Source organism: Erinaceus europaeus, chromosome X (assembly GCF_950295315.1).
Source record: "Erinaceus europaeus chromosome X, mEriEur2.1, whole genome shotgun sequence".
NCBI classification, from domain to species: domain Eukaryota; kingdom Metazoa; phylum Chordata; class Mammalia; order Eulipotyphla; family Erinaceidae; genus Erinaceus; species Erinaceus europaeus.
The window spans coordinates 51516744-51529717 of NC_080185.1; the positions used below are offsets into that span (position 1 = coordinate 51516744).

At 36.2% G+C, this 12974-nt stretch overlaps 1 protein-coding gene across 1 annotated transcript in view; it reads right to left on the reverse strand.

The window, feature by feature from the left end:
* Positions 1-12974, reverse strand: part of PAK3 (p21 (RAC1) activated kinase 3) — a 146238-nt gene that overhangs the window by 97735 nt on the left and 35529 nt on the right. The window contains exon 3 of the mRNA XM_060182741.1: positions 834-934. Within this exon, the coding sequence (XP_060038724.1) occupies positions 834-934 (101 nt within the window). The remainder of the gene's footprint in view (positions 1-833; positions 935-12974) is intronic.

Below are 12974 nucleotides of genomic sequence, written 5' to 3' on the forward strand. Positions count from 1 at the left end.
TTATGGCAAATTGTTTGTCTTCTCAGAAATTTCTTTGTATTTATATATGTTCTTTTATTCATCTGAAGAAAAGATGCAAGATATTTTTATAATAAAGTATAAAATGTCTTAGATCTGAGATCTTGTCAGGTGAACATTAAAAATATCTAAACACAGTCTGGATTACAGCTATAGTCTTTCCACAGAATTCTTACTGGAATTTATTGTAGATTGTGCGCATGCATATCTATATGTCTGTTTGCATACACATCTGTATTTACATGCATATACATAAAGTAGGCACATAATTACTAAGACATCATTCATGATACAGCCATTCCTAATCCTTTCTAAAATTTAGGGTTTGTTTTGAATGTCTATAAAATACAACTACTAAGAAGCCTAATTATGTTCTCGAAATCAAGGGGAAGGACAGGTCAATTGTACAGAGATTTTGTTTAGCATGGTTAGTTGATCTGGGGTGTCCTGGTTTCAGTGTAAAACATGAACTACTAACAAGTTTTCTTCTCTGGTCAAACTGAGTAGATGATTCTGTTTCACTTAAAAAAACAGTAATAATAAGGAACAGGTTCAAGCAGGCTTTCTCCATTAGTTTCCTTCTATAAGTGCTAAATCTCTTATTAGCATTTTCAATTAAGAGGAATATTAAGCATGAACAATATTTTTATTAAGAGAAAAGTTTGTCAATACCCTTGCTACTCTTTAGTGCAATCTGTAGTTCTACAAAAGTACTCTTGAAAGAATTAAAAACATAAAGTCTGACATTTGTTTTTAAAATATATTTTCACAATTTTTTTTCATGGCTTACAAAGCAAAATCAGAAGCTTACTTACAGTGAATTCCCCGGTGACTGCATCAAACCCCACATGAATCGTATGCTCAAAGTCTGAAGGAAGAGAGATCTCTGGGCGTTCTTTCTCTTTCTTCTTATTGGCTAAAGGCAAAATGTTAATATGTATTTATTTAGGATACAACTTTAGCATCTGTATGTTGTACAATTAGGTTTATCAAAACAATTACAAAATTGAAATACAATTGTCCCCAACATGATTATATCAATATTTAACTGCAGAAATTATTGCTTTATTTATATAAGTGAGTTTGATAAACATTGTTATGTTCAAATAACTTACAAGTTTCCAATGTCTTATTCAGATAAAACTTTCCATCAAACTGATTTATATCCTTTGCCAGTCTAATGATATAACCAAACAGGTATATAGGTATATTGTGACTAATTAGCTTTGTTAGACCAAATACGGCTTACTGAAGAGAAATTTATTACATTCATTTTAAGGATTACTGTTAGAAAGAAAAAAATTAAAAGTGAAAATTTAATTTATATGTTATAAAACATGTCTTGTCAACTATAATTTTTTAATTAAAACACTACTGCAAATCAATATTACAAATATTTATCATTAAAATGCTTTGAATAATTTCTTGGCATTTTGTGAGAGATAATATACAAACTTTTTTACTGAATTAATTTTATTTTGAATTAAGATAACTTAAACCTTTTCCTAGGTTTAGTCATTCTAGTTCATAGCTATTTTTCCAAGTCTGTTATATTCTGTCATATTAGATATTCAGAATCACCATCCTTCTCAAGGATTAGACTGTTAGTGACACAATTATGAACATAAATCAATAGCTAGCTCAGAAGACTTTAAATATATGATCACTGAAGAAATTAACCTTGAAAGTGTACTAAAATCAATCTATCTTGAAACAGACCCAGAAAGAAATTACTGTAGTAGATTCTATACTAGACATATCATCAGCCAGCTTGAGCATGTATCTCTAATTAGGCTGAAGTTCATACAAAGAAAAAGAAAAAAAAAACCCTCAAATCAGCATGAGCCAGGTTTACTCAGTAGATGACAAACAACACCATAACTGCCAAAGTGGCTATTTTAGCACATTTGTAACTCAAACAGGTGTTTCTTTAGCTAAATATCAGACAACATTCAATTAGCAATATGGTGATTTATTGGTTTCGTAGGTTGACCATACTACATTTTAAAATTCAAAACCTATAATGTTAAGATACTATTTTATAGCATCTTTTGTCTTTCTATTCCCTCACCCATTGCTCCATATCTCAAGCAAAGACACAGATAATGGGACAAAATGGCACTTGAACAGTAGATTGCAGAGTGACCCTTCTCTGGCTGGCTATGGGCCACATGTAGGACTCATTTGGAAAAGTAATTATATACCATCTAATTTAACTTTGATAGAACCTTCATTTTGACAGTGAACCTATTTTATTGATGAATTTTATCCCAAACTGCCTAACTGAAAAGTGAGATTTTGGCTGATACTCATAATTCCCCAGCATGTTTTCAGACAATAATTACCACTTCTACTGTTCAAGTGCCATTTTCAATTGTTCAGAAAGGCAAGCAGAACAATAATCTTCCTATAATTGGCACCATACAGAAAATGTCCTAACTACACCTACAAACATTTTCTTATATTTCCCTATATTCATCTGCCTTGGAAATGGCAATAGAAATTTTGTTTCCCTGGCAACATGGTTTGATTCTCCTTGTATGGTGACATTCCTTATCTTATTGGCATTACTCTCTGTTAGGCCTCTCCTAATGCAGTCCTTTGACTGTTTACAATCTTCTTTTTTTTTTTTTTTTGTTTCACTGGGACATCATTTATGTGATGTTCCACTACACCTGGGTTAACTTTTTCATTTCAGATAGAGACAGAGACAGAGAGGACTCAAATGGTTCAAATCTGGGTCCCACGCATGGCAAAGCATACACTTTGTTTTATGAGCCATCTCCCAGCTACCTTTTGCAATCCTTTCTTTACACTCATTTCCTCTTACATAGTAACTTATGTTGGGCTATATTACCTAGCATGTTACTGGCAGTAGTGAATTCAGATTCTGTGGGACCAAATATGTTGTATAATTTGTGAGATATACTAAAAAGAATACAAAATGACCTTTAAAATAATAATAATAAAATAACTAGAATACCTCAGAGACTTGGGAGGATCCCAGTCAAGTGAGGAACTCTGAAGAAATAGCCATATTTACCTCATAGTAAATCTAGCCCTGGTGATTAGTAACCTGTTTGGGGTGACACACCAACTGAAAAATCTGAATAAAGCTTTGTAACTTTGCTAGAAAATGTACTATAAACTGGCAAGCAGTTTTTCATATGACTTCAGAGGTTCTAAATTCCCCTAGATTCTGCACTAGAATTCTGTATCTTAATATGTATCCCCAATTACTACATCAATTTGCATTCATGATTTCTCTTTCCAACAAAGAGGCTCTTCCTACTTCTTCACTAGTATTGCTGCACATTTGAATTGTGTTGATTTCTAGATAAAGACTCTACTTGAATTGAGCAATGGGAATTGGCTTTATGTTGTCTTCCTAAAAATCCACTTGATTACCAGTTCTTTACCAGACTAATTTTTTACCAGACTAATTTTTTACCAGATAATTTCTGGAACCATCCGTTCCACCCCGGTTCCATGGCTGCCAGTTCTTAGCAACATCGCCCCGCCAGACATTCGTCGAGATGCGGCATCATCTAAGTTCATTTCCCACATCTACGCTTCACCGGACCTGCCAATATATGTGGATATCTTCGCCCACCCTGTCCAACGCTTGACGTCTGGTCACCCAATCTGGTCCCCTACGCCTACACTGAACTTCTCTGTTCCAGACTCTTGGAAACAGAGTTGTCAGTCAACTGAGGTAAAGAACAAACACCTCATCACAGACCCCTGCAAGCGTCAACCTGGCTTTGACCTAGCACGTTATGATTGGGCCCTCCTCAATCGTTATCGAACAGGCCATGGCGGGTGCGCCGCTATGTTCCATTGCTGGGGAGCCAGAGACGACCCGAACTGCCCCTGCGTCTCCAGACAGACTATGACCCACATAGTCAACGACTGCCACCTCTCCAGATTCAAAGGAGGTCTCGAAACTTTACATCAGGCTCAACCTGACGCTGTTGACTGGCTACGGAAGAAGGGCAAACGCTAGAAGAAGAACCAGACTAACCATACCCTTAACTTAGGGCCAAACACAACAGACAGACAGTCAAATTTCTTCCAGTGTCCATGTTCTCAGTGAAATCATATATACTAGTTATTCACACCAGAGGAAGAATAAACAATAAAAGGAGTATGCCTCCTCCAAAATGTAACTCAAAAATATTTTTTTCAGGGCAGGGGTAGATAGCATAATGGTTCTTTCTTCTCTCCCCTCTGAAGAGTAAAGTAAATTTCCTTCTCTTTGCACTCTCATAGAGCTAACAAGTATGTATTTTGAGCTTGGTAATAATCAAGTGAGTAATTTCTTCTTTGCATACCTGTCTCCCTACCTAAAGTTTGAAGTGTCTGACAGTATATATTTGGCTTATTCTCACATTCTCTAATATCAAGCTTATGTTTGCATATTTGAAGATAATTTATTGAATATCCACCATGTGCATAATTCTTCTAGGGTTATCTGACTGATTTCCATCACAATCTTTTTTGTGATTTGCAGATAGAAAAGTGAGACTTGATAAGGTTAAACCACATACACAGGACTAAATAGCCCTATGTCAGGATTTGTACCTAGTTGTCAACTATGTCTATACAACCTAAAATTTTTAATAGCTGCATTATATTATTTAGTAGCATTAAAACCCTTAGCATATTTGAATGCTAGTGTACAGTAAATGTTTGAATAGAGCCTAGATGAGATATTTTTAATAACACTTAAATATCTTGTATATCCCCCCAGAAAATTCTGTAAGCATTTGTCATGCACATTCAGATTCAAACTAATCTGAACCTTGAGCTGAAAAGACAGCTCTGAAATTATAAGAGAGAAGAAAATCAAATGAATACCATATTCTAAGTTATCACCCATATTCTATATTAATCTACAAAAAAACCCCTAAAAAATGCTCATTAGAACAATCACTGTAAATCATGTCTGACTTTGGAACCCTGTGTGTAGGTTCTCCTTTTATCTCCAAGGGTCAACTAATCTTCCCAGTTTCTCATCCTGAAATTCTGATGGTACTGTATTTTAATGAAAGAAAAGTCCCTCTAACCATGTCATCTTTTACATATCCCACCAAAATTTCCATTTACTCTAGTCACTGGAGATTTTTCCATTATAAGTTGAATACATCTTCAACCTCTTCATACAATACTCTCTTCACTTCTTGCTATAGGCATTTGAACTTCACTATGCACCATTCTAGGAGTAGGCCTCAGCATCTTTATTTTTCAGAAACTCCTCAGGTATTCCATTATGCAGCTGGGATTGAAGAAATGAACTGTAAGTCCTACTACTCAACAGTGGTACCACTTAATCAAATAATCCTGATAAAAGTATCTCATTCCTCTCTTATCCCAAATACTTAGTTCTGGAAGAGGCATGGGGAATAGCAGAACTGATCTGCTTTATTTCAAATTGTTTGAACTTCTGAACTTGTGTTGAAATCTTCTACCTATTGAGGTTCTCAAAATTTAGTTCTCCTGGACATGTCTCTTTATCCACTGATGATTTTGGCTCCCAATCTTTCTTATTACACTCAAAGTTCCCTTTCCTCTTTGAAATGTAATGAATTAATGGACACCTCTTGAACGCCATTTCCTTTTGACTCCCTGACCTCTGTCACCTTTAAATAATCTCCTTTTCCTTCCACTTCTACAACCCACTCTCATGCTCATCTTTGAAATCACTAGTTTTCAACTAGAGCTAAACATAAGAGTATTCTATAGAGTTCCACAAAATTCTGTATTAACTACATACAAATTTATTTTTAAAAACTATTTTATTTATTTATTAGACAGAGACAGAGAAATTGGGAGGGACAGGGGAGATAAGAACAGAGACAGAGAGACACCTGCAGCCCTGCTTCACCACCTGTGAAGCTTTCCTCCTGCAGGTGGGAACCAAGGACTTGAACATGGGTCTTTGTGCACTGTAATGTGTGCACTTAACCAGGTGAGCCATTGTCTGGCCACTACATATGAATTTCTGTAGAAGAAATTAAGTTCAGTTATTTTTAAATTCTATACATGATGCACAAAGTAGAGAACCATAGTTAGCCCAGGCTTTTTCATTATCAAAAATTATCTCTTTTTTCCCCTGAAATATCCAACTCTGTTATCTGTTATCCCATTCCCCAAGTTTCCCCACCTGCTAGTTTTCTTACTTGTTTGAGTCCTTACTCTTATTTAATTGTTCTTTGTTTCAACACAACTTCTAGTTTCTGGAACCCTCCATTCTAAGCTAAGATCTTTATTTCCTTATGGTCTAGACTATATGGTTCAGCAGTCAGGTTGTCCTTCATCCACTGCCTTGAAAGTTCTTGCCTTACATCTCTTCTTGAAACTGTTTTTGCAAATGCTACTTCAACAGAATCTAGCCATGAAATGCCCCCACTTCTTTACCGAAGTTGCTAAGAGTTGTTGGAGAAACACACACACACACACACACACACACACACACACACACACACACACACACACACAGTCACATAAATAGGTATTTCCTATAAAGATCAGAGGTTACTGTCAGGTCATCAATGGTGCTTGGCAATATTATTCCAGTCCCTTGTCAACTCTTTTCCATTTTTTCTCACTGAATACTTTAGGATTTCAACATTGAATCAAATGTCTGTTTAGCCCACTTGAAATGTCTTAGAATTCACTTTCTTTCTCACTTCTATGAACTTCCAGCAGTAGTATCTCCTCTCATTTCTCACTGGAAGCAGTGTCCCTTCCTTCCATCTAAGATTTATCTTTCTACTGGTGTTCCAGATTCCAGTCTCTCACTGCTCTAAGAATCTCTCTCCAGTAATTAAACCTTATTTCTTGTATCTTCAGTCTTTCTATACTGACAATTCCTCATTGGCTTAAAAAACACACTGTAGTGACTTTTGTCTTCAAAATGAAAATCTTTTACCATCTCAAAATTTTCTTATTTTTATTCTTTTAAAAAATTATTTCATTTATTTATTTACTTGATAGAGAAATTGAGAGGGGGAGAGACAGAAATACACCTACACCTGCAGCCCTGCTTCGCCACTTGTGAAGCTTTCCTCCTGAAGGTGGGGACCAGGACCTTGAACCTGGGATCTTGCACACTGTAATGTGTGCACTTAACCAAGTGCGCCACAGCCTGCCCCCCTCCCCCCATCTCACAATTTTCTCTAGCTGTGATTGTATCCCAGCCTTTCTATTATTTGGCTTAAATATATTAATATGGCAATCTAGGTGTCTTTACTATCTTCTACAAACCACTTTAATGAGACACCAAAGTTGCAAGTTAAGCACTAACTTCCTTGACTAATGGGCACATTTCAATTTTTATAGCCATTTAGTCAAATATAACATTGTTGACTATGCACTTCTTGAACTAATTCCTCCCATCTTTTTTTCACTTAGTATTTTCCTGGTGTCTGTTTCTACATTTCTGTTGACTTTTTAAATAGAATTTTTCAGAAGTTATTCTTGATTCTCACCCCTTTATAACAACACACAGCTCCCTTGAGTCACATCTTCTGATTGCATGTTTTCAATTCATGCCTACACCAGTGATTCTACACATGTACCTCAATCCATGACATCTCTGTGGCATCCATGTCTATGGAGTTTTCTGTCTTGTTAAAATACTTCACTGGTTTCTCACTATAAATATTTTCCCACCTAAACAAAAAACTCTACAACTCATTCTATGTTTCCTACTTCACACTTTTTCTGTTTCTCCTCCATTTGTTTCCTAGATTCACTAATTCTTCCTTCCTAATATACCCTTTGTATTGTCCTCTCCTGTTCTTACTGATACAGAACTTTATATCAGTTCACTATAATTTCCCACTGATATGACATAATCAATTTAATTTTCTTCCATTACATTTCTGTAAATCCATTATTATTCTGCCTACAGTGATATTTTGAAACTGAAATCTGTTATAATTTCCCTGCTTCAACATTTTCTAACTTTCTTGAGAATCAGTTTAAAGCCCTTAGCATGGCATACATAAGTCCTTCAGGAATAGCCTTGCAAAATATTTTCAGAGCTTCAATTCTTATACCTCTCCCACTCTATGCATTAGATTCTAAACTATGTTAATGTATTCATAGAACTTCAGCTAATAGTCTCATGCCTACTGCCTTCCTTCTCTAATACTACAAACTTACATCTGAAATGCCGCACATCTCTTACATTATTAGTTCTATTGTTTATTTAAAACTCACCTCAATTCAGTGGTCAGCTCCTTCAGGAAGCCTTTTCTAATCTCCCTTCTCCCCAGTCTTAAATAGATAATCTTCCTCACTGCTCATATCTATATTGTAATTTTCATATTAAACTTTAGTTATTAATGTATGTCTCTCAGTTGGCCATCAGTTTTTTTCTAAAGGCAAAGACTGGAACATTTTACCCCTGAACCATATGTCTATCTATCCCAGTACCCAACTCAATAGATATTTAATGACTAAGCCAGTGAAAACAAATGAATTAATAAATGACCTTCGTTATAGGAAATGAGACCCAACATGTGAAGACAGACTATGTCAATTTGATACTATGTGTTCATGGATGAGCAAAAAATAAACCAGATACAGGACATGTCAGGAGGTATGTTTTATAGTAGTTGTTATAGGTGGTGGTATTACCTTTCCCCCCCTAACAATGGAGATGACCCTACTCAAACAGGTGCACCATTGTCAGATATCACTTTGGGGCCAAAGCAGAGTTGAACAGGGTTCAAGGTGTAGAAAAGCAATTTCCCCAGATGAAGCCCCTGGTGCTATGCCTGTCTTCTAAAAGCATTTTAGAAAACTTTCTCCTGAGTTTTACTTGTGTAGGAGTTCCACTTGTCATCTTCCCCTAAGATTTCTGGAAGTTTTCTTGGACATTCTGAATGGATAATCTATAAGCACCTGCATAATTATTTTAGAATACTTTCTAGCATGCAGGAAAAGAAATGACAGAGGACAAAAAAATGTTTTCCTACCTAAGTTAGCCTAAAATAAAGAACAATAATCATTTTGAAGCCATAGAAAACATGCAAAGTTAATAGTATATTGTGCAATTTATAAAGCAACATTAGTATAGAAACCTACAAGTAAAATATTAGGTAAAGTGTATTTTTTTAAATATACAGATCCTTCCTTTCAAAGGAAAGAATACACAGGCTGTAGACTTTTCAAAAAAAATATTTCACACCCTTGGATCTGAGAATAACTCCCTCATGCTACTGTCCAACTTACTTTCGTTGAATCAAGTCAGTGAACCAGTTAACAAGCATACATGAAATTGTGGATAAATGTAGTAATAAATTATGCTGTGTGACACATACTCTAAACTAGCAAATCAATTGTGGAAACAAGCTTAGCTTAAAAAACAAAACAAAAAAAAAGGAACTGATTTGACCAAAGAAAATCAGGTGTTGGTTCAGAAGAATATGAAAATTGAAGCACGTCCAAGGAGAATATTATAGAAATCTGGGATGGAGAATGATGGCTTATTGGAGAAGGTCAAAGTTGTGAGATGCATCTTAAAGAGTGGGTAAGCCAGATGCATCTTAGAGAGTAGGGCAAAGCATCTCCAACAAGAAAAGCAGAGGGCATAAAGTGTGGAGTTAGAAATATATATATATGGCATACTGCTGAGAAAGTGAGAAACAGAAGGGTAAGGTAAATACAGTCTAGAAATCAAGAAAGAAGATGAAATTGGATATAGTAATAATGTTTTAGGAAAGGTTTTTACACATATGAATGGTATAAAGGAAAAGGTGTTTTCTGAAGATAAGCCAGGTAACCATATGTTGCATAACATAAGTGGCATGATAGGGAGCAAGATTCAAGATAGGAAAATGAATGTTGGAGTTGGAATGTGGAGGGAAATTACTCGCCACTACATCTATTGCTGCTTAGACTAGCTATTTGATATTTTAAATGTATGTGTGTGTCTGACTTCTGTAACTAAACTGACAATTATCTAAGGACAGGGAACCCTATACAATATTTTTTCGATAGATATAGAAAGATGAGGGAGGGAGGGAGAGAGAGAGAGAGAGAGAGAGAGAGAGAGAGAGAGAGGGAACCAAAGCTACCTTCAATGTGGTGGGGGATGAGCTTGAACTAGGGTCACACACATGGTAATGGAGCACAATATCCAAATGAACTACTTTGCCAGCCTTGATTCTTGTCTTGTATGTAGTATCCTCAAGAACATTCAGCAGAGACTTATGCACATAAACAAAGGTGCACATATTTTTGTAAGTATTTAATTGGTTAAAAACCAGAGACAAGTTAGCCTATGATAACTGAATTCTGCTACATCTGATTTTTAAACTGAAATAGGTAATAAACTAGACCTGTTCTCAAAGTCAACATGCAGTGGCTCAGATTTACATACAAGTTGGTTGCACATATGTATCTAGTAAATGGTTTTCCAAGAAGCTGAGATTGAAAAGGTCTAGTAAGAGGGCCTCGGTCTTGCCTGAGCCACCATATGGCTCCAGATGCTACCATGATGCCAACTGGACTTCCTGGACAGATGAACCAACCATTGTGTCCTGGAGTTCTGCTTCCTCAGAGCCCCGCCCCACTAGGGAAAGAGAGAGACAAGCTGGGAGTATGGATCGACCTGCTAACGCACATGTTCAGCGGGGGTCAGGGGGGTAGACCTTCCACCTTCTGTACCCCATAATGACCGTGGGTCCATATTCCCATGGGGTTAAAGGATAGGAAAACTATCAGGGGATGGGATGGGATATGGAGCTTTGGTGGTGGGAATTGTACCCCTCTTATCCTATGGTCTTGTCAGTGTGTTTCCATTTTATAAATAAATAAATTTTAAAAAGGTCTAATAAAATATTTTGTTACCACACTTATACTAGGGCTGCTGGAATGCAGCTCTTATGGGAGGTGTCCTTATTCCATATTCCAGTCTTGACAAGAGATGCCCAACACTGTAGCCTTCTTTGACCCAAACTCCTTGCCTAGATGCAATCTGGCTTCAGTGTTGAATGCTCCTATAGTAAAACAATTTGTATATATACACAGGAGGCTAATCCTCGCAGACATACTTAGAATGGCTAAATTAATGGTCCATTCAATTAAAATACTTTCATTCCATTACACATTCTTGGACTTTGCTCAAGGAAAGCAATGTTGGAAGTCTATGTAAGTATTTTAAAAGGGTCATCTGACTTGAAGAGTAATGCTCTTCCCTTTACCTAACAGATAATCTTCAGTGACTTGGTCATTCCTTAGTTGGGTGATTCCTTTGCTGGTTCATTAATTTCACTAATTCATTAAGGGTCTAGTAGTCAACACCTCACAAAGATGACTCATAGAATGTTACTCTTTGTGGCCTTTAGGAATTAAAATGCCTCACAGTCCACTTAACTACAAAAAATGAATTAATTATTGGAGCTGTTGCTTTTAAAATTTAGTTACCATTCTACTCCACCTGCTGGCTTGTGGGTCACAGAGTACATCATGCTGTGCCATAACACTCCACAGAGAGAAATGTTCTGAAGCCTTATTCTTAGGTAATAAAAAGTATTCTAGACAGTTCTGTCTATGACAAAAGCAATCCTGCAGGCTGTATAAGAGCTAGAAGTTAATTGTGAGCAACAATCCAAAAGGAACCTACTTCTGCAAAGGAAGTTCTTAATCTCTGGTACTTCTGGTATATAAATAAATATTTTATTAATTTTATTATCTTTATTTATTTGAAAGAGACAGCTAGAAATGGACTGGGAGGGGGAGAGGGAGAGAGAAAGAGAGACACCTGCAGCACTGCTTCACCACTTGCAAAGCTTTCCCTCTGCAGGTGGGGACTGGGGGCTCAAACCAGGTCCTTGCTCATTGTAACATGTGTGTTTAAAACCAGGTGTGCCACCACATGGCCCCTGTAAGTAAACATTCTGTAGGAGTCTATTGTGAGAGAGGACTCACAAGAATTTCTTTCTTAACTCTTGGATTCATACAATGTACGTTCTTCCCTTATATGAGATGTGGGGAATATCTGGCCAGCGAGCCCCATACAGTCCACAAAATCATTTGCTTTGGCCTTTCCAAAGCAAACATAATCAGGACTCAGCATTCAATCAACTTTTTTTCATAAGTAGTTTTTCAGAATAAGCTGTTTTCATAGCAACATTAAGTGATATTTTTTAAAGATAGAAACAGGCAGAGAGTCAGAGAAATAGTGAAAGTTATCACAGTACTGAAGCTTCCTTCAGTGTAATACAGACTGGGCTTGAACCTGGATCACTCATATGATAAAGCAGCACACTGTGCATGTGAACTATTTTGCTGATTAAAGTGCTATTTTTTTTAAGCTGATAATTCTGTATATCCTGCTAATGGTTCTATCAGTACCCAAATGGCCTTTTGGCAGAAAAAAAAATCCCCACTTCTATTTCATACATACGGAAAGATTCACATTTTTCTGGTTTCCATCAGTTTTTTTTTTTTAATAGAGTGTGATTTTGTGGGTCTTAAATTTTATTTTTCTCAACAGAAATACCTGAAAGTACTATGCTGCAAATGAAAAATTTGGTATATTTTATTATGTACAGGAATTTAATGAAATTTATGATAAAGGTGAATAAAAGATTTTTAAAGGAGGTGATGCAATGGTACAACTGGTAGAGCACACAAGTTGTCATGTGCGAGAACCTCAGTTCAAGACCCTGGTTCCCATTTTCAGGGAGCGGAGTTTCAGAAGTGTTGGAGCAGGCTAAGGTGCCTCTATCTCTCTCTTCCTCTCTCTCCTGCCTCTCATCCTATTTCTATATCTCTGTAATAACAAAAATTAAAAAAATAAATTTAAGAAAAGATTCCATATAAATATCTGGTTCAAACCTAGCACTCTGGACAAAATATACTGATTATAATAAGAAAAACAAGTGTTTAATAAATTATGAAGGGTGAAAATATCCTTTAAATGCTGGACTGTGAGT